Below are 22,091 nucleotides of genomic sequence, written 5' to 3' on the forward strand. Positions count from 1 at the left end.
CCCAAACCCCGCCCTCCTCAGGCTCTGCCCCAAAAACCTCCCGCCGGTGGCAAAGAGGGACCTGGCAACCCTATTGTGTGTATACTTGCAAATAGCAATTATGCTAAGGCAGCTTCACACCTTATATTTTTTTGCTGTACGCCTAAGTGTACATCTAAAAATGCAAACTGTGAATGTGATGAACAGGTGTCCAGAAACACTTGCATCATAGAGGTCCTCACAGTCAGAGAGCTAAGGTTAACTATAAACTTCCTGTGCTTGGTAGAGAGAAAACATGGATTTGCTGCTGTGTAAGGAGCCCTGTGGCGCAGAGTGGCAAACTGCAGTACTGCAGTCCAAGCTCTGCTCACAACTTGAGTTCGATCCCAACAGAAGTTGGTTTCAGGTAGCCGACTCCAAGTTGACTCAGCCTTCTATCCTTCTGAGGTTGGTAAAATGAGTCCCCAGCTTGCTGGGGGTAAAGGGAAGATGACTGGGGAAGGCACTGGCAAACAAAGTCTGCCTAGGAAACGTCGGGATGTGACGTCACCCCATGGGTCAGGAATGACCCGGTGCTTGCACAGGGGACTACCTTTACCTTTAATATCTGAAACTGCTGCTAGTGTCACAGTTAACCTAACTGGAGAGTGATGGCGATGTGAAAAGTCACAAAACTCCCCTGCTCCAAAAGGACTTGAAGGCATTCTCTGTTTTTATCACTCAGGTGTGCAATATTCACTCTGTCCAAAAAGAAGGAAAGAAGCAAAGTAGTCCCTCCCCCAGCAGCAATACCCTCCACCCCGGGTTCTGTAACATTTGCCCCTTTCTCTCCTTGAGCAGTGCCACAGCGCTGTTGGTTTTTGCGTTGTCATCTGCCCATGTGGTGCCCTGGCTCGAACGGGTCCCTGCTAGGTCTGGAGTGAGGGTTGCATCAGCCCAGAGCAGTGAGGTTGTGGCCTGCCCCTCTGGTTCTCCTGGCACTGGGTGGGGCAACTGACACGAACGGCTTGGAAAGTGGGAAGTTATCTACAGAGGTCCTCAATCCCAGGACTTTGTGAGTTGACAACAGAATTTACTTTCTCATTAATGCTATCAGGATCCTGAACTGCTAGGGGCAAGCAAACATCAAGATCCCGATGATAATATCCACGGGGCTAGGAAAAGAATGGTTGGAGGACTGAGGTGACCTTTATATCAATCTGATATTGCCATGATGCCCTCTTAAAGCATATTTGTTCCTTTATCTTAGTGATGCAAATGGCATGACGTTAAATGTCATTTGAAAGACTAGCTATTTATCAGCTGTCGCCTGGTACTATGTGGCTTGTCACTGGAGAGAATTTAACTTTCTTGGTTGCTGCTGCCCTGGCTGATGCCAGCACAACTCAAGAGGCAATGATGAGGGATTAAGGCTAGCCCCCACTCCAAATTCTGTCCAGCTGCCTTGGTTGTCATTTCCCCCTCTGATCCCACTGCAGATGCCGCTGTAGCTTAGAAGAATCATGGAATCATAGAGTTGGGACCACCAGGGTCATCTAGTCCAACCCCCTGCACAATGCAAGAAATTCCAAACTACCTCCCCCCTACACACCCAGGGACCACACTCCATGCCCAGAAGATGCCCAAGATGCCCTCCCTCTCATGATCTGCCAAAGGTCATAGAATCTGCATTGCTAACATATGGCTATCTGGCCTCTGCTTAAAACCTCCAAGGAAGGAGAGCTTACCACCTCCGAGGAAGCCTGTTCCACTGAGGAACCGCTCTGTTAGAAAATTCTTCCTAATATCTAGACAGAAACTCTTTTGATTTAATTTCAACCTGTTGGTTTTGGTCCTACCTTCTGGAGCAACAGAAAACAACTTGGCACCATCCTCTATATGACAGCCCTTCAAGTACTTGAAGATGGTTATTATTATCCCCTCTCAGCCTTCTCCTTTTCAGGCTAAACATACCCAGCTCCTTCAACCTTTCCTCTTAGGATTTGGTCTCCAGACCCCTCACCATCTTTGTTGCCCTCCTCTGGACACGTTCCATCTTGTCTACATCTTTCTTAAATTGCGGTGCCCAAAACTGAACACAGTATTTTAGGTGAGGTCTAACCAGAGCAGAGTAAAGCGATACCATCACTTCGCGTGATCTGGACACTATACTTCTGTTAATGCAGCCCAAGACCACATTTGCCTTTTTAGCTACCGCATCACACTGGTGACTCATGTTCAGTGTTTGGTCTACTAAGACCCTGAGATCCTTTTCACACACACTGCTGCTAAGACAAGTCTCCCCCATCCTATAATTATACATTTGATTTTTCCTACCTAAATGCAGAACTTTACATTTATCTCTGTTGAAATGCAATTTATTAGTTTTAGCCCAATTCTCCAGCCTGTCAAGATCATCCTGTATCCTGGCTCTGTCTTCAACTGTATTTATTACCCCTCCCAATTTAGTATCATCTGCAAATTTAATAAGCATCCCCTCTATTCCTTCATCCAAATAACTTATAAAGGTGTTGAACAACACCAGTTACAGATCCACCTAACAGTAACAGGATCTAAATCACATTTTCCCAATTTGTTAACAAGAATATTATGGGGACCCTTATCAAAAGCCTTACTGAAATCTAGATAAACTATGACTACAGCATTCCCCTGATCCAGCAAGGTAGTAACTTTCTCCAAAAAGGAGATAAGATTAGTCTGACATGACTTGTTCTTGAGAAACCCATGCTGGCTCTTAGTGATCAGATCCATCCTTTCTAAATGCTCAAGGACTGACTGTTTGATTATTTGTTTGAAAACTTTTCCTGCTATAGATATCAAGCTGATGGGTCGGTAGTTACCCGGATCCTCCTTTTTCCCCTTTTTGAAGATAGGGACATTTGCCGCCTCCAATCTTCTGGCACCTCACCTGTGCTCCAAGAATTTTCAAAAATAATGGACAGAGGCTCAGAAATTACATCTGCAAGTTCTTTAAGTACCCTTGGATTAGGGTTGCCAACCTCCAGACCCTAGCTGGAGATCTCCTGCTATTACAACTGATCTCCAGCCAACAGAGATCGGTTCACCTGGAGAAAATGACCGCTTTAGCAATTGGATTCTATGGCACTGAAGTCCCTCCCCTCCCCAAACCCCACCCTCCTCAGGCTCCGCCCCAAAAATCTCCCACATGTAGTGAAGAGGGACCTGGCAACCCTACCTTTGATGCAATTCATCCAGCCCTGAGGACTTCGTTTCATTTAAAGAAACTAGGTGTTTGTGCACTACCCCAATGCCAATCCTAGGCTGCAACCCCCTTTCCTCACCATGGGCTCTGTTTATGCCATGTTGAGCACCACTTCCCTCACGAGAAAAAACTGAGGAAAAGTAGGAATTGAGCAGATCTGCTCTCTCTTCATCTCCTGTTACAATTTCACTTTCCAGACCCCGCAATGGGCTTATCATGTTCTTATTCTTACTCTGTACATAGGAAAAGAACCCTTTTTTGTTGTGTTTAGCATCTGTCACTAGCCTAAGCTCATACTTTAGCTTTCCTAACACTCTCCCTACAGGCACTAGTTATTTCTTTATATTCCTCTTTGGTTATAAGGCCCTCCTTCCACTTCCTAAATGAGTCTTTTTCTCTATTCTTTAAAAAGCTGTTTATGGAGCCACCCTGGCTTCTTTAGGCGCCTCCCATTTCCCCTTCTCATAGGAATGGTTTGGGATTGCGCCTTCAGTATTTCGTTTTTTAAGAAACTCCCACCCTTCTTGAACTCCCTTCTCCTTAAGTTTTTCTGACCAAGGGTCAGAAAACCCAGCATAAGTTTTAGTTTGTTAAAATTTGCTTTCCTAAAGTCTGACCTATATGTCTGACCACGCACAGTTTTTCCTTTCTCCAAGATTGTAAATCCCAAGAGTACGTGGTCATTACTCCCCAGGGTGCCTACTACTTTAACCTCATCGACCAGTTCTTCCCTGTTGGTGAGAATCAAGTCTAAGATAGCAGATCCCTGTTTACTTTCTGGAATATGAATTCGTCAGCGAGACAAGTCAGGAATTTATTGGATCTTGCATTTTTAGCAGAGTTGGACTTCCAACAGATATCCGGGTAATTAAAATCTCCCATGACCACAATGTCCCATCTCTTTGAGAACTTTCTAATCTGGTCTAGGAGTGTCTCATCCAAGTCCTCTGTCTAGTTTGATGGTCAATAGCAGACCCCCACCACAATATCACTGTTATTTCTTACTGCTTTTATTTTTACCCATAGACTCTCGACTGAACTTCCATGCTCAGATTCATGTATTTCTTCACAAGTGTAAACATCTTTGACATATAATGCTACTCCTCCCCCCTTCGTTTTCTATCCCTTTTAAACAAGTTGTACCCCTCAATCATAATATTCCAATGGTGAGTGACATCCCACCAAGTTTCAGTAATGCAAATTAGGTCAAAATCCCCGTCCTGTATTAGGGCTTTGAGTTCTGCCTGCTTGTTTGCCATACTTTGTGCATTAGTGTACAGACATCAGAATCCATGGTGTATGTGCCTCAAGGTTGTCGTTTCTGTACTTACCTGCAAGTTTGTTTCCTTGCATACATGCACCTCCCCACAAATCTTTATTGATCTCATCTTCAGTTATTGTCATCATACTAGGCTTTAAGTTTTTGTCTCGCTCCCCCATAGGCAGTGGCAAGGAATAGAAGCTGGGAGAGGGTTGGCTCCTGCCACTGTGCAACATTGTACAACCCTGCCTTGGCATCTTTGCCTGCCCTCTGGAAAGAGTAGATAAGGAAGTGTGGATAGAGACAAGCATGTGTGTGTGTGTGTGTGGGCTTTTGGTTTGTGTTGAATTGGCCACTTTCCCCTTTTAACTGTTTTTAACAATTCTTTCAGGAGCAGGTGATCACAAAGGTAAACCATTTTCGCTTCAGATATGAAGGACCCCCTTTCCCAAAAGTATTATCTGTGCCATGCATCCTTAGCCTTCTCTAATTAAATCAGCTTCCTTGTAAGCAAGGCAGCATCAGCATGTCAAGAAAGTTATTGTCTGTCTTGTTTAATTACTATATAATATTATAAGAGTTGTTTCCCTCTGTTTCTCATTGCAAACATATGGCAGTTTTACAGGGCAAAGTCTATGGCATCCTGCTGAGATCCCATCCCTCTCTAAACTCCACCCTCCACAGGCATCATCACAAATCCCCAGGTATCTCCCAAACTGGAACTCATAAACCTAAATACACCTAGATGAAGAATGTATCAGTTGATCTGCCAATCGAGTTGTAATGTATAGCTATCACATACTCAAGTTTAAAATATTAGTGACATGCAGAAGAAGCACACTAATGGCTATCCTATTTGTTGTGGTATTGATTCATGTTGTTTAAGACACACACATTCATTTTCTCAGGGCTCTCTATATTATGGCTTCTTCATGACCTCTGGGTCCGCACAAGCTTGGTTTGCCTTCTTTTTTCCTCTTCAGTTCTTCCCTCTCATTTAAAAATAAAGATATATGTATTTACCATCTCATTTACTCTGAGAACTAGGCTACAATCTCCCCCTCTAAAAGCCAACAACTAGTAATTAAACCATTTGTAATATCTTTTCTTCTTGATTAGAGATTGGAGTCTTTAAGTTCCCAATATTTTCCCAACCGCAGGTGCAAGGCCATAATCAAGGCCTCTGAACTATTACTTGATAAACTAAATATACTGAGCTCCTATCTCTTGCTTTGCATGACCCACAGCAGCAAAGGAAAGGTAAGTAAGCAGTTTTATCATAAGCAGCAAAGATGTTTTCCCAAAGAGCTATTGAATCTTTGTCCCCAAAGACCTTAATGGTGGTTAGTGGAAAGTATTACCTCCAAAGCAAATCACGTTTGTGCCACATGATAAAGGTGGGCATTACAGCATACTGTTACTGTTATGAGTATCTAGGAATTTAACTCACTCAGTGTCAAAAACATGCTATACAGAGAACTGACAGAGACACATCCAGAAGGCAGCTTTCCACACTCTTCAGTCTGGCATAGCAACATACAAGCTTGAACGTAGGAAGTGGCCTAAAGCCACTGTTCATGCACCATGAGACCATACAGTGGTCCTGATTAGTTTGGTAGACAAGCAGCAGGTGATCAACGTGGGTTGCAGCATAATGAAACTGGCAAGGTTAACATCATTCACAAGCAAGATGTTTATTCAATACAAAATTATAGACACTTAAATACAACAATATCAACAAAATTTTGCCATGGTCTTATTCATTGTAAGTTTAATAGTGATTGTGTTGAATGTTCCATCCATAACCTCTGTAAAATTTGTTACTAATGTTAAGGGAGAGAGAAGGACGGTTTGCCAAAACTGTATACTAAAGAGCATCTTAGCAACCAACCTTGCGTTACTACTTTCCAGTGGCCATTCACAACCTCAATGAATTCCTACAGACATTGGGAAGGAATCAATGGATCGCAACTGTTGTTCCTTTTATTCATGTTACCTTGCTTACACGAGCATGCCAGCAAGCCGACCACAACTGGGCATAATTAGCTTCACTGCTGGAGAAAGCTTCACCTGTTAACTTTCTGCTTGTTCTGTGATAAAGGCAAATTAAAGTTGCCACAAAAGAACAGGCAAAACTAATTTTAAGGGTTTGTTTTTTTAAAGAAAAGCTTCACATTGGACCAAAATAGAAAGGTACATAGAAATTCTAATAAATAGAGCGCCACACACTAGCTGATTTTATAGCTTTGTGAATTCCATGCAGTTCATCCAGACTAAAGCCATTGATTTCAGTGTGCTGAAGCAGCAGTAACTGCACAGGATTCAAATGGGGTTGTTGCCCTGTTCATTTGGTGTAACAACATCCTGTACCACCTTTAAAGATCAAAACTCATTCCAGCATCAGCATTCTTGAAGCAGAGCCCATTTCATCAAATGCAGAGAGCATCCATGAACATCAACCGCAGTGGGAGGACAGGAAGAAGTTCCAAAGGAGAGGCCAGTGTAAAACGAAAACGAATACTTCATAGGATTGCAGTGTCAATTTCCTAGCGCTTGGAAACAAAATGTTAAACAGACCAACAACTCCATTATCCCGCGTGTGCATGGGAATGCAGAAAACACGCGTCAGCTGCAGCCATATAAGGCACCCCATTTCGTGCAAAGCAACCTTTTCGAGTTTACGGGAAGGACCTCCCACATGTGTGTTAAATGCCGTCAAGTCGCTTCCGACTTATGGCGACCCTATGAATGAAAGTGCCCTGACCTGGATGGCCCAGGCTAGCCTGATCTCGTCAGATCTCAGAAGCTAAGCAGGGTCAGCCCTGGTTAGTATTTGGATGGGGGACCACCAAGGAATACCAGGGTTGCTGTGCAGAGGAAGGCACTGGCAAACCACCTCTGTTAGTCTCTTGCCATGAAAACCCCAAGAAGGGGTCGCCATAAGTCGGCTGCGACTTGACGGCACTTCACACACACACGTGAATGAAAGTCCTCCAAAATGTCCTGTCTTTGACAGCCTTGCTCAGATCTTGCAAATTGAAGGCTGTGGCTTCCTTTATCGAGTCCATCCATCCCTTGTTGGGTCTTCCTCTTTTCCTGCTGCCTTTTCCTAGCATGACTGTCTTTCCCAGTGACTCTTGTCGTCTGATGACGTGGCCGAAATACGACAGCCGCAGTTGAGTCATTTTAGCTTCTAGGGTCAGTTCAGGCTTGGTTTGATCTATAACCCACTGATTTTTTTTTTTTTGGGGGGGGGAAGTCCACGGTATCCGTAACCCTCTCCCCCAACACATTTCAAAGGAATCTATTTTCTTCCTGTCAGCTTTCTTCACTGTCCAGCGTTCACACCCATGCAAAGTAATAGGGAACACGATGGCATGCATTAGTCTAGTCTTGGTGGCCAGGGACACATCCTGACACTTCAGAATCTTTTCTAGCTTCTTCACGGCTGCCCTTCCCAGTCTCAATCTCAGCCACCCCCAAATGTGGGAGTCTCTGAAACGCCTCCCGCATTGATAAAATGCACGGGAGGCTTCGCCTTGGATTTGCCCCTCTCTGGTTGCACATTTCCCCATCTGAATTCTCAACACTCAACAACAAGCCCCCCCCCCCCATGGGGGGGGTCTTGTTGTTGAGTGTTGAGAATTCAGATGGGGAAAATGTGCAACCAGAGAGGGGCAAATCCAAGGCGGGAACCTCCCGTGCCTGTTTCCGCCCTTAAGCTGGCAGGCCTAGCCGAGCGCGCCTTCAGGCAGCAGCTCCGCCCGCGAGGAGAACCGTGGCCGCCACTGGCGGAAGTGACGGAGAAAAGGCCCCTCTCGGCTTCCACCGCAGAAGGAGGGCACGCCACTTCCGGTCTCTAACCGGAAGCGCTGTGCGGCTGAGGGTTCCCTGCTTCTCCGCGTCTCTTCCCTTGTCTCCTCTGGCGGGTGAGTTCCGGTCTCTAGCCGGAAGCCGGAAGCGCTGTGCGGCTGAGGGTTCCCTGCTTCTCCGCGCCTCTTCCCTTGTCTCCTCTGGCGGGTGAGTTCCGGTCTCTAACCGGAAGCCGGAAGCGCTGTGCGGCTGAGGGTTCCCTGCTTCTCCGCGCCTCTTCCCTTGTCTCCTCTGGCGGGTGAGTTCCGGTCTCTAACCGGAAGCCGGAAGCGCTGTGCGGCTGAGGGTTCCCTGCTTCTCCGCGCCTCTTCCCTTGTCTCCTCTGGCGGGTGAGTTCCGGTCTCTAACCGGAAGCCGGAAGCGCTGTGCGGCTGAGGGTTCCCTGCTTCTCCGCGCCTCTTCCCTTGTCTCCTCTGGCGGGTGAGTTCCGGTCTCTAACCGGAAGCCGGAAGCGCTGTGCGGCTGAGGGTTCCCTGCCCTCGCCGCGTCTCTTCCCTTGTCACTTTCTGCCGGGTGAGCTGCGATTATCCGAGTATTTATCGTTTAACCCTTTCTTGCTCCCTCTCGCGAGAGAAGGCAAAGAGCTTCATGTCGGGTTTCGAGAAAGGAGGGCGGTGGTAGGAGAGTGTTAACCGAGGGGCTGTGGCTCAGTGGTAGAGCATCTGCTTGGCATGTAGAAGTGTCCCAGGTTCAATCCCCGGCATCTCCAGTTCAAGGGACCAGGCAAGTAGGTGATGCCAAAGACCTCTGCCTGAGACCCTGGAGAGGGGTCGTGGCTCAGTGGTAGAGCCTCTGCTTGGCATGCAGGAGCTCCCAGGTTCAGTCCCCAGCATCTCCACTTAATGGGACCGGGCAAGCAGGTGATGCCAAAGACCTCTGCCTGAGACCCTGGAGAGGGGCCGTGGCTCAGTGGTAGAGCCTCTGCTTGGCATGCAGGAGCTCCCAGGTTCAGTGCCCGGCATCTCCAGTTCAAGGGGCTAGCCAAGTAGGTGATGGGAAAGACCCCTGCCGGAGACCCTGGAGAGCCATGAAGAGGGGTCTTGGCTCAGTGGTAGAGCCTCTGCTTGGCATGCAGAAGCTCCCAGGTTCAATCCCCGGCATCTCCAGTTAAAGGGACCAGGCAAGTAGGTGATGCGAAAGACCCCTGCCGGAGACCCTGGAGGGGGGCCGTGGCTCAATGGCAGAGCCTCTGCTTGGCATGCAGAAGGGTCCCAGGTTCAATCCCTGGCATCTCCAGTTAAAGGGACCAGGCAAGCAGGTGATGCGAAAGACCCCTGCCGGAGACCCTGGAGGGGGGCCGTGGCTCAGTGGCAGAGCCTCTGCTTGGCATGCAGAAGGGTCCCAGGTTCAATCCCTGGCATCTCCAGTTAAAGGGACCAGGCAAGCAGGTGATGCGAAAGACCCCTGCCGGAGACCCTGGAGAGGGGCCGTGGCTCAGTGGTAGAGCCTCTGCTTGGCATGCAGAAGGGTCCCAGGTTCAGTGCCCGGCATCTCCAGTTAAAAGGGACTAGGCAGGTAGGGGATGTGAAAGATCTCCGCCTGAGACCCTGGAGAGCTGCTGCCAGTCTGAGTAGACAATACTGACTTTGATGGACCGAGGGTCTGGCTCAGTATAAGGAAGTTTCATGTGTCTATGGGGGCGACAGCACCCGATCCTCCCCCCAGTTTTCCGACCGCGCACGTATTCCTGCTCGTGTGTTTGTTCCCCTTCCCCATCTTCCCTTCCGACTGAAGGAGCGAGAGATGAAGGGGTTCCAGCCCTGCGGTGGTTGCAGGCTGTGCGCAAGACAAGCATCCATGATGGGCGTGGGACACACATCCGGACGGTACTTCCTTCGCTTCAAAGGAAAGGGGAAGCCACGCCCTAGAATCATAAAGTTGGAAGGGACCACCAGGGTCATCTAGTCCAATCCCCTTCCCGACGCAGGAAATTCACAACTATCTCCCCACCCACCCACCCACATCCCCAGTGACCCCCACTCCATGCCCAGAAGATGGCCAAGATGCCCTCCCTCTCATGATCTGCCTAGGGTCATAGAATCAGCATTGCTGACAGATGGCCATCTACCTCTGCTTAAAAACCTCCAGGGGAGAAGAGCTTACCACCTCCCGAGGAAGCCTTTTCCACTGAGGAACAGCACTAACTGTTAGAAAATTCTTCCTAATGTCTAGATGGAAACTCTTTTGATTTAATTTGAATTAAATCTGAGCAGGGGTCCTCACGTTCCAGTCTCAAGTGGTTGATGGGGTCTGGCTCTGGTTATTGGATGCGGCAACACTCCCTGCACATGCTCAATGGCAATTTTTCTACCTTTCTGCAGCAGTACGGCATTGGAAACTGGCTCTGGGGCAAATCTGTGGCACAAATTAAATGGGGTGTGAAGCGCGAGTTCATCAGTCTGAATGGTGGTTGGTAACACTTTCCCTTTCACTAGCACAAAAAATGGAATTAAAGACAAAAAAACTAATCAGGTGGCACTAGAAACGCTTAGCCAAATAATTGTCTGATCTGATGATAACTATGCAGTTGTGCTACTTTTCTCATGAGCTGGCACACTTATTAGTTCTGATCCATGACGTCTTGATTGATATGTGGACATCTTATGCTCATGACCCTCACACTAATCAGTGGCGCAATGCCAGCATAGATGGTTCATAGTAATTCTCTGTATAGCATTTACTGAAGAACAACTTCCAGTTGTTGCATCGTTTATGGTCAACATCATCACACTATAGAGTGTGTTTGCAACAAATTTGTTGACATGGTCTTTATGCCTGTCATATTTATTTATTTACATTAATTATAGTCCGCCTTTCTCTCAAGGTGGATTACACATAGTGAGTCAGTACAATCAACAAAATGGGGCATTCAATAACCAACGCATTAGGATTTTAGAAGTCTGAAACCACCAGAAAGAACTGATGCATAGCATTATTCACATACATGACACATTAAGTGGTGCAAAAATTACATAATAGGATCCTACTTTGAATAGGATATACACAGCAGTATGGACCACAGAACCTAATCATTTATCCAGGCAAGTTTGTAAAACCATTTTGTACAATGAATCCTATAATCTGTGCAGAAAACCCCTCTTGAATAGTTCAGTTTTGCGTAGTTTGCAGAAAGCCAGGAAATGGGAGTGTTCCTGACCTCCACAGGTGGTCACTCCACAAGGTGGGAGTACTAACTCGTTTGGATTTGTTAATAAGCTACTGTCTTATGAAGGACAGTTCAAAGGAGGAACAATCTGGAAATTCTCCTTTCCAGGAAACCATTAAGCTGATTTCTCCTACTGCATCTCTCCCCCCACCCAGCTTTAATTGACACTCAGTTGCCTTCAACATTCTGCCCAATCTGGAGCATATTTTACCCTCATCAGGCTGTTCTTTTCCCCCTTTGATTAAATTACAACATTCACTTTTTTCTGCATAGTTGTCAAGTCCTCAGAGAGGTAGAGACCTTCATCTTGTCTGTGGGTGGCCCTGTCATCCACACAAGGGGCAGTGTTGGATTGGATATAATGTTGATTCTTAATGCAGGTCCTTGTGAACGACTTTTGCCTGTACTGTAAAACAGTTGACCCATCTTTGCTGTTCCTGTATAAAGACAAGAGCAAAATGAAATCTCTACTGCCTTGATAGAGCTGAATCTTGTTTGTGTAGCTAAACACGAGCTGGCAAATGTGCTGTGATACCCAGGAGTACACTTGAACATATGTTCTACTGAGTCAGATCATTGGTCTAGCAAACTCAGTGCTGTCTACTCTGAGTGGCAACACTTCTCTAGGGTCGCAGGAAAATGCCTTTCACACCACCTACTATCTGATACTTTTAACTAGAAGTGCCCGGGATTGAACCTGGGATCTTCTGCATGCACAGAGGGTACACTACCATTGAAGCACACAACCCATGGTACTTTTCATTTTTCCTTACCAATGGCTGCTAACTGACAAATTCTTCCCAGTTGCCTGTGGAGTTTACCAAGGGATTGATAAACTGGATTGATTTATTTTTATTATTGAGCACACTCAGAGCAATGTCACATTTAATAGAGGAAGAACAGGACTTGCTGTTGGGTGTAAGTTTAACAAAGAATGGTGATTAGTCCCAGCTCCCTAATGAGTATACCTTTCCATGTGTGTTTGCCATTGTGTGTGTTGCATTCACATTTAACACGTTTAGGCTTACCCTTAAAACACCTAAAAATGTTATATGTGTAGTGATTCTTGGTGTTTCCCAAATGTGATAGCAATTGTGGAACTACAATTTCCCCCCCTCATGTTTGGTAAAAAAGGGATTTCTTCCATCCCGCTGTGGTTGCATGCATGATGAGGAGTACTTGAGTTTCAAACAGAAGCATGTCTTGATCTGTCTCCCAGATACTGGTGCAAAATCCTCTGAGTGAAGACTGTGAGATGTTTCACTTGAATCAGACATAGAAGAGCCAACAGTGGGCAATAACAGGTTTGTCTAGAGTTTATGATGTTATGAAGGCAGAATATTTTGAGGTAAATATTTATTTAATAAAAGGAGTCGTGGGAGGAGAAGAAAGGGGGAGACACTATATTTATTAGGTCTGATACCATGGCACAAATAATTTAAAAAAGTAAATAAGAACTGTGAATATGCAGACAGTTGTACAGTGGCTGTTGCCAAATGAGCAGGGAGTATGGAGAAAGAGTTGGCTTGAATCTCCCTTGTGTTTAAAATTTTAAAAAGCATGTTTAAACTGGATTGTGAAACAAAGGGAGAGAGAATCCCAAGTTTTGGAGGGTTTTTTCCTGCTTGTCTGCAGATATGAGTGACAGTGTAAACAGATTATTTTGTCCTTAATTTTGTCCTGATATACTGTATAAGGTCCTTCCTTTTCTCTAGATTTTTTGTGTGTGTTTTGAGGCTGTAAGCAGTAGCAGGGAGAGATGTTTTATCAGTCTTGCATGTTGCGTTCTGTGTCATTGTGTACATGCTGGTGATGCTGTAACCCTATTCAAACATTTAGCAGTGATTCTACAAACATTGCTCAATGTGTAAAGAGTCCTGGTGGGCCACTGGGGTCAAGTTCACTCAGGCTTGTTTTACCTGTGCATGATAGTCATCATGTATAAATTTTGTGTGTAATGCTTCTGTGTTAGTAATGTGTCCCACACTTGGCAAAATTGAAAGGTAAAGATCATGTATTTGGGGCTGACATTTTCACACAGCAGTTACACTTTTATGACCAAAGAGCGTAGTTGGGGGAAAGGTGGATGAGTATCGTCATGTTCCTCCACTCTATACAAGTTCTACATATTTTTGCTTAGTGTGTGAATAAGTAAATACGTAAACTAACAATAATGACAGCAAAATTTTCAATCTTATGTGATAACATTCCTCAAATACCTCTGCTTGCTTCCTATCGTCTTGTGGATCCAGGACAGTGTCCTCATCCTTACTTCCAAAGCCTTCTAAAGCCTCTCCCCACCCCCATCTTTCCATTCTCATATCCCACTATATCTCCACCTATGAGTTCCAGTTGCACCACTGTTGGCTGTCCAAAGAATTCCTGCACTATCAGATGATTCTTCCTTTTCTCCCTTGTCACCCTTTATACCTGGAACTGCCTGTCAGAATACTTGTGTGTTGCCACACCAAAGAATCTCTTTCAAAACTCATATTTTCAATGAACCACAACAACTTAATACCACTTCCCTATTTCAACCAAGCCTAAGCTTGTGTGCTTGGACTGAATGCATATTCTTCCCTTCTTGAACCCTGCCTCCACTTCCCATTGCTTCTTTAGTTGTCTCCCTCATGACCATTTTAGAGTATAATCTCCTTGGGGTGGTGACCCATCTTCTTGAATTCTGAGGAGCACTATGCCAGGGGTCTCCAACCTTTTTGAGCCTGTGGGCACATTTGGAATTCTGACATGCCAAGGTGGGCACAACAATAAAATGCCTGCCACAAGAGGCGGAGCCAGCCACAAAATGATTGCCACAGGTTAACTTTAGTAACACAGTGTAGATTGTTGTGTCGTGGTGGCAGCTGATGCAAATGCAGCATTTAAAAGATTTGCACAGCCAATCAATTCACCAGCAATCAATCAGAAGTCTTGCTGGACAAAAGCCCTACCTGCCCACTTCCTAAAAACACTTGGTGGGTGCCAGAAAAGATGGGGGGGGGCATTATGGTGGCCACGGGCAGCACGTTGGGGACCCCTGCACTATGCAGTTGATAGTGCTATATAAATAGATTATCATTTCATGATTAAATACACTCAATAACATGGAATTTGGCCAGGCTTATAATCCTTCTTGTTATGGCTTGATAATGTAAAAGTACATGAAAACAACTATTACACATGTTTGCTTTCTCACCCTAGAAGAATTCATGAGCCCCCCTAAAGATGGAGACATTCAGAGACAAGACTGTAGATGAGCTGAAGAAACTACAGGAGGATTCGGAAGAGATTGAGCGTTTGACACAGGAATCTAATGAGGTACCCATTAAAATGAATCAAAACTATTGGATGAAGGGTGCTGGAATTAAGAGGAGCAATCCCCTCTCTAAATATGGGTCATCTTTCTCAGGTCCAGAATTTACAGTTGGAAAGAGAGATGGCTCTGGCCACAAATCGTAGCTTGGCAGAGCAGAACCTCACATTCCAGGAACCCCTGGAAACAGGACGTGTGAGCCTCTCTGATAAGTATCAGGATCTGCAACAGCTGGTGGAGCGTTGTCAGGAGCAGAAGGCAAAACTGGGTAAATGCTTCATCTATTTATCCCCCAGCGCAGCTTAGGGTGGATGGGGGTGGGTTAAGTAGACTTTCTCTGGCTTAGACCATTTACTGTGATTTTATTTTGCTGTTGTGATGTTTGGGTAAACCGTAGTGTTGGCATCACCTGATCCAGAGGCAGGTCCTATTTGTTGACATTCTCAGTGCAGCTGTGTGTGGTGACTGAGAAAAACAGCTTGGCTCCCTCTGTGCAGAGACTTTGCTTGTGCAGCTGCTTCTAGGAGCCTGTTTGGGCATAAATGAAAAGTGTACACCCATTATGCCAGTGACATTTGTGCCTGCCTTGTGCAGTATACAGGGAATATGGAGCTCTTTGTTTTTCTGTGTCACTCTCCTTATCCCCACTGTCCCCCACCCTTGGTTTTGAGGTGCATCAGGACGTTGCAGAACAGCAATTCTTACAGGAACAGGACCCTTGCCTTGGTTACAAGGTCTTGATCCTGGTGTAGGTGGGCGTGCTTGCATTCCATCATGAGCTGGTATAACTAAGATGAGGAGGAAGTGAAATCATCATTTATGTATGATTCCTTTCTGCTCATTGTTTTCTGTTTCTTCCATAGAGAAATTCTCTGCTGCAATGCAGCCTGGCACCCTGCTAAATCTTCTCCAGATTGAAGGACAGAAAATTGAAGAAGAATCCGAGGTCAGCCTTTGATTTAAACTCAAGGGGGAAATGAGTCTTATTTTTATGTTCATGCTGGAAATTGTGATTTAAAAAGTCGCCCCAAAGCTAAGCTTTCCCACATTTTTACCTTGCCTTATTGATCTACGCTTTGATCTAAGACCGTATCTCCCCCCAACTCTCATACCATAGATACCAACCATCACCATGGGCACGGGGATTGCCTCTCCCTGCCTTTACTGTAATAGCTGGAGGATTTTTCTTATTAGGACTTACCTCTTTGCTAGAATGTAGGTGGCCTTTCAGCATGGGTGACGTACGTGGTGCAGGCCGCAGGAGTTTATGGCACACCTGGACAGGTGCAGAAAAATCAGTGGGCCTGGCTGAGGCCTTGAGTCAGGTCTGCTTTCTCGCTTAGCTCTCTCTCTCTGCCCTGTTGCCTGCTTCCCAGCTCAGTAATTGGGGTGCAAGAATACATCAAGGCATTGAGGGCTGCAAATGCAAATGCTAGAATGGTATGATCTCATATTTAGGAGTTCTCAACAGTTGCCCCTGATGTTTTAGAGCAGTGTCATCTAAAAAGTGGCAGATATGTATTGTTGTCTGAAAATGTCCAAGCTTCTCTTTGGCCTCCTTTGCTGTGGGTGTTGAGTTGGAGAAGTAGCATGTGTGCTCCTATGTACTCATACTTCTTTTCTCCCAGTTGGTGAGACATAGAACACTTTGTGCACCACCCCTTCTGTTGCTTGACAGTTCTGGGGTGTGTGAGAGGACAGCTCTTGGTTTGCATGGCTTTCTTCAAGCCCCTTTCCTTACAGTTTGGATTAGTGTGGCCCTGCACCTTTCTTTTAATTGCTCTTCTTTGTTTCTCATCTGTGAACCACACTGAGCACTTCTGCTTTTCTTTGGAAGCAGAGAGTGACAGGTCTTTTCTTCGAACTGAGGGGACCAACACAGCCTCTTTTGGGGGACTAGGTTTGTTTTAAACTGTATAGCTTCCCCTCAGTTACCAGTTGTTCTTAAGGTAGCAAGGGTAAAGTCTGCTGCCATGAGGTAAGTTTTGTGATGAAAAAAAAGGACACAGAGATCACTGAGGTGGGAGTTGTATATAAATAACAAAGAAAATTTATTTATTTACAGAGAACAGTTCAGCTGCACAGGTCTCCAGGTAGTTAAAGGAGAAACCTGTCTGAGGCACATACATTTAAGCCCGTTATGGCTTCAGAGGGTGGCTTGAACTTCCTGTAATGCTTTCAGGTACAAACAGGCTTTTACTGACTAGCCACTTTGTCGGATCCTCTCTCTCACACAGGATTCTACCCACACCAGCCTGCCCTTTCCCGAGAGTCAGACTAACTGGTACAAGGTCTGCTTATTACCAGAGACAGGCCTAACGGTCATGTACTCTGTTATCTCCCAGAAGTAGTTAAAACACTTTGCCATGCTACCTTTGTAACTGTCTGCTCTTTTACTGAGGCAGGCCCCCAAACAATCACTATACTCTACAAGAGGCAGATCTGGACTCCTCTTCTTGTGATGCTTCTCTCCAACATTCCACCCCCCACTCACACCAAAAAAGATGGTTGGATGCTGGAGCAGCCCTCCCATAGGCTCAGTGTTCCCCTTCAGGGGCAGGACAGCTTCCTGTCCATCACACAGAAATTAAGAATAAATGGACAGATTGCACTGGAGGGAAGTTAGCAGTGAGGTCCCACAAGGAGCAGTATTGGGACTAGTACTATTTAATTTGTAGTGGCCACGTTTGCAGATGATACCAAATTATTCAGGATGGAGAAAACCAAAGTGGATTGTGAAGAGCTATAGAAAGATCTCTATAGATTGGGTAAGTGGGCATTCACATGGCAAATTAAGTTCAGTGTGGGTAAGTGATACATATTGGAACAAAAAAAACAGATTCTAAATTTTTGCTGATGGACTGACTGAGACTGAAAGAGGTCTTGGGATTGTAGTGGAAAGCTCAGTGATAATAATATCATCCCAATATTGGAGCACCTCTCCTATGAGGAAAGGCTGGAGAGTCTGGGACTTTTCAGGATAGAAAAAAGACTGCTAAGGAGAGGTTTATCAAAGTATGCATGGCTTGGATAAAGTTCACAGGGAGTGTTCTTTTTCGCCCTGTCCCATAATACGAACTCAGGGGTCCCCAATAAACTTGATGGGAAGTATGTTCAAGACAGACAAAAGGAAATACTTCTTTACTGAATGAGAAATTAAACTGGGGAGTTCACTGCCAGTGGAGGTAGTGATGGCCACGAGCATAGATAGCTTTAAAATGGGGTTAGACAGATTTAGGGAGGAGAGGCCTATCAGTGGTTCCTAGCCCAGGTGACTGAAAGGAACCTCCATGTCCAGAGGCAGTAAATCTCTGAATACCAGTGCTGGGAGGCATCAGCAGCGGAGGGCCTCAGTCTCTATTCCCTGTTAATTTGGTCCTCCAGGTCAATTAGTGGCTTCTTTGTGAACTCTAATTTACACTTCCAGGAAGGCACAGACAGCATTTTTGTTGAATAAGGAAATCTCATTTCAACAGGATGTTTTGAAAAACATAGCAGAGAGCCTGGGTCCTCACCTCCAATTGGAGCATTACCGTAATTAAATTAATATTTTCTTCTCCAGGTAATGGCTGAAAAATTCCTGGAGGGCGAAGTGCCTCTGGAGACATTCCTCGAGCAGTTTTCCTCCGTGAGGAAGTTGTCCCATCTACGGCGGGTGAAAGTGGAAAAGCTTCAGGAGGTGCTGAGGAAGTCTCAGTCTTCACAAGAGCCAGCCAAGGGCTCAGAGTTCAACCACCAGCCTCCCCACACGTCGTCTGGGCCGGCAAAAGAGCATCCCCAGAATGGCCCCTCTGGAGGACCACCCTTTCCTTTACCTTACAGTCTAACCCCTAGCATGCCTACTGGCTCTTTAGTTCATGAAAATCTCCAACCAGCACCTTTTGCAGGGACACCATTTCCTTATAGACCACCTGCAGGTTCTGGATACCCACCAGTCTCTTCTGGTAGTTCAGTACCCCAGTCTCAGACAGGAGATTCATCTTCATCTCTGGCATACCCTTGGTCTCCATCTAGAGCACCTCCTCCTCCTGGCCCTGGTTACCCTCAACCTTCTTTTAGGTCTCCATCAACAGCGCCAGGATTTCCTCAACCTCCGCAGCCTCCTTATTTCTCATCTGGGGGGAATTCACAGTGTCCTTATCCTACCCAACCTCAGGTGCCTAGCTTCCCTGTCCCCTCACAGCCTCCATATCCCATAAACCCAAACCCTTCCTTTGGGTATCCACCACCCCCTTTACCCCCTCGGGGTCCTTCTTGGTCAGGATACTAGTCAAGGACGCTGGGCAGTATTCTTTGTTGTCCTCTTCTACAGCTTTACCTGAGAAACCGACTCTTGCTAGCTATTGAGGCCTGAGATGAAACTTGGGAGAATCATCCTGAAAGACATCTTTATGTAAGCATTGATGTCATATGTAAATTGATGCTGTAAGAGCTGAGAAGCAATGCTGCTGTTGGGTGGTTCAAGTTTTGAGTAGCAGTATTAATTGACTGTAGGCAGCCATTAGTGGCTAGTTGGACTGACCAATGAATTGGTCCAAGCCACAGTAAAACAGAGATAGCTGATGTAAACTGGCATTGTTCCAAGTAAGCCCTTCGAGACATACCAAGGCCATTTTTGCATGGTAATTAGCAGCGTGTTCCAGGCTGAATTGCCCCGCATATTTTTTTGAATTTTGCACACTGAACCGTCATTCCAGAAGTGCGCATACCAGCTTCGCATTACAAAAGAGCCCACTTAACATGACCTTTGGAGTTTGCCCCAAGATTCTCCATCAAGGAACAATGCAAAACAACAGAGGCACGTTAGCTATGTATATGCTAATGGATATGCAAGGAGGAACAAAGGAGCAGGTGAGTGGGGGCAGTGGAACTTCTCCTTTTGCGTCGGGACTGTGAAAAGGCATTTTTAAAGTCGCTCGGTCAAAGCTCTTTTTTAAAATGCATCAAAATTGACCATGCAAAAATGGCCTTAGTGACAGGAATATAGATCTGGCCCTGTGTGTGTGTATGTGCACATGCGCACATGTGTGTATGTAGTTTTCTACTCTAGTAGGATATATATAAATAGAATTCTATACACTTATATTTACACAGAACTTACAGGAGTGATAGAGGGAAACTTGTGTCAAGTATTTCTAGCATAAAACCTGCTTACCAAGGAAGGAAGAAATTCTTGTGACACTAAAAAATTACTGGTAAGTAGATGGAGGGAACATTGTAGTCCTTGACATGCCTCAGAAGTAGTATGCAGGCTAGCAGAACAGAGACACCAACCCATCCTCAACTGCTCCCAGGTGCAGTCTTGTGTCCACTGTTTTCCAGGCTGATATGCCTACAGAGCACAGCATGCTCCTCTTGTCAATGTATTTCCACCCTTCTAGTTTTCCCAGGGCTCACGTTGTTTATAACCCTTCTTGTCTGAACAGATGCCCAGAGGGTAAAAAATGGCTGCATTAGGTGTATGGCATTATGTTAACTAGGGGCAAGTGATGTTTGGTGAAGGTGGGACAGGAGAGCTGATTTATTGAAAGCTAGATTATGACACATTTTTGCACATGGGAATAACTAGTAAAATACTTGCATCCCTGTTTCCATTGGTGAGTGGACTGTTTTGCACTGAAGCCCATAGACGTCTGTGGCTGGACATATCCTGCTTCTTTTCTCCAATAACCTCTGAGGGTAGCAGGAAGCGGTTCAATAATGAAGCTCCTGCCTTCTTTGATCATTGTCCCATTTCTCACAGTGGATGGGAAGAAACGCTGGCTACCAATCAAGAGTTCCTAATGGAAAGAAGTTGGCTTTGCTAAGCACTTTATTCTCTTGCTTACCTGTAATATATTTATTTTTAAAAAGAGACTACTAATAGACTAGACGGGTTGAATGCTTTTGGAATTTGATGAAAGTAATTCTATACTTGTAATGAATTATGGTAATAAAACTTTGATGAATTGCACACAGAGTTATCATTACGACTTTGGAAAATCAAGTGGTGACTGGTTGAGGTTTGTTATTGATCCATTTTCTTGCTTACTGAACATCCTCCCTCTGACCTTGTCATTTATGTCAATAAAACTCTTCACGTTTCGTCTCATGCAGCTTTGAGCTCTTTGTGTGGTTTGATCTTTCCTCTTTTCTGTATTCAACTTAAGAGATCCGCTTGTGCAGCTTTCTTCCCCATGGCCCAACAAACTTTTCCCTTCTCAGCACCATTCACACCAGGTTTTCTCTGTTCAGAGTACTGTGATTTCCATCATCCATTTGCTCTTTGTTGTTATTTGTTTTCTTATTCTTTTATCAGCTTTGATTTTTTGCTTTCTGCTCCAGTGTTATTAAAAGTCATTGCCTGTCCTCCCTCCTGTATCAATTTAATTTATCATTTAACTCCTCTTTGATCTAGCTTTGTATTTCATAATCAGCCCAATACTAGATAATGTATTTGTATTAGGATGACAGAGTATGAGGAAAGACCAAAATAATAGATGTTTAAGAAAGCAGGCTGCGTGGTTGGATTGTGTGTGTGTGAGAGAGAGACAGAGTGAGGAGCAAGGAATGGTTTTTAAATCTGTTTTAAAGGATGTCAAAGGAGAAAAAATGCTGATAGCATGGTAAAAAATGTACCTAAATTTTGCCCTTGCACAATCCCAGAAACTTCACAGTCCCTTGAAGCATCTAATGGATTTCTTTTGTTTTTGTTTGTTAACACATTGCATCAAATATTGCCGCAAATAGAAAGGGGCAAACCTACTTGGATATATATGGCATTGGGTGGGGGGAATCACAGTCCAGAAGTGTGAGAGAAGAAAGTAATGCATAAAGAGTGCTAAAGAACAAATATAGGCCAACGGAAACAAAAATGAAATGTTACAAAGCTGCAATGGAGGATAGTTTGATTCATGCTAACCAATGAGTAGAGTCCTCATGTACTAGTAATCTGCCTGAAGTTATTTAATATGCATGGAATAACACAGCTGTAGAAGCATTCTTTCTCTTTAGTTCTAGCTCTTCCACGCACAGGTCATGTAGCTATTCTTCAGATATTTGTGTTGAATAGGACTGTGCAAAAAGAAAATAATGGTAAATTTCAGGTTTGGATTTATTGGGCCTGATTTTTTTTTGGTAAACCCAGAAGAAGCCAAATACTCATACCAGTAAAAATCGGCATTTGGCTTATTTCTGGGTTTCCCCCCAAAATTTGGGCCCATTATAGTCTATGGAAAATCTTTTTCAAAGTTCCTGTGGGGGCATTTTTGGAGGTTGAGTTCCCAAATTTTCAGGG

At 45.1% G+C, this 22,091-nt stretch overlaps 1 protein-coding gene across 1 annotated transcript; it reads left to right on the forward strand.

Annotated features, from left to right (window-relative positions):
• The first annotated feature begins 12,718 nt into the window (after positions 1-12,718).
• Positions 12,719-19,207, forward strand: VPS37C (VPS37C subunit of ESCRT-I). Its single transcript, XM_056851651.1, has 5 exons — positions 12,719-12,806; positions 14,704-14,820; positions 14,912-15,083; positions 15,679-15,761; positions 18,378-19,207. The coding sequence occupies exons 2-5, from the start codon at positions 14,728-14,730 to the stop codon at positions 19,083-19,085; spliced, it is 1,056 nt and encodes a 351-aa protein (XP_056707629.1). The 5' UTR covers positions 12,719-12,806; positions 14,704-14,727; the 3' UTR covers positions 19,086-19,207.
• The last annotated feature ends 2,884 nt before the right edge of the window (positions 19,208-22,091 follow it).

The sequence above is a fragment of the Euleptes europaea genome, chromosome 6 (genome assembly GCF_029931775.1).
Source record: "Euleptes europaea isolate rEulEur1 chromosome 6, rEulEur1.hap1, whole genome shotgun sequence".
Lineage (NCBI taxonomy): Eukaryota > Metazoa > Chordata > Lepidosauria > Squamata > Sphaerodactylidae > Euleptes > Euleptes europaea.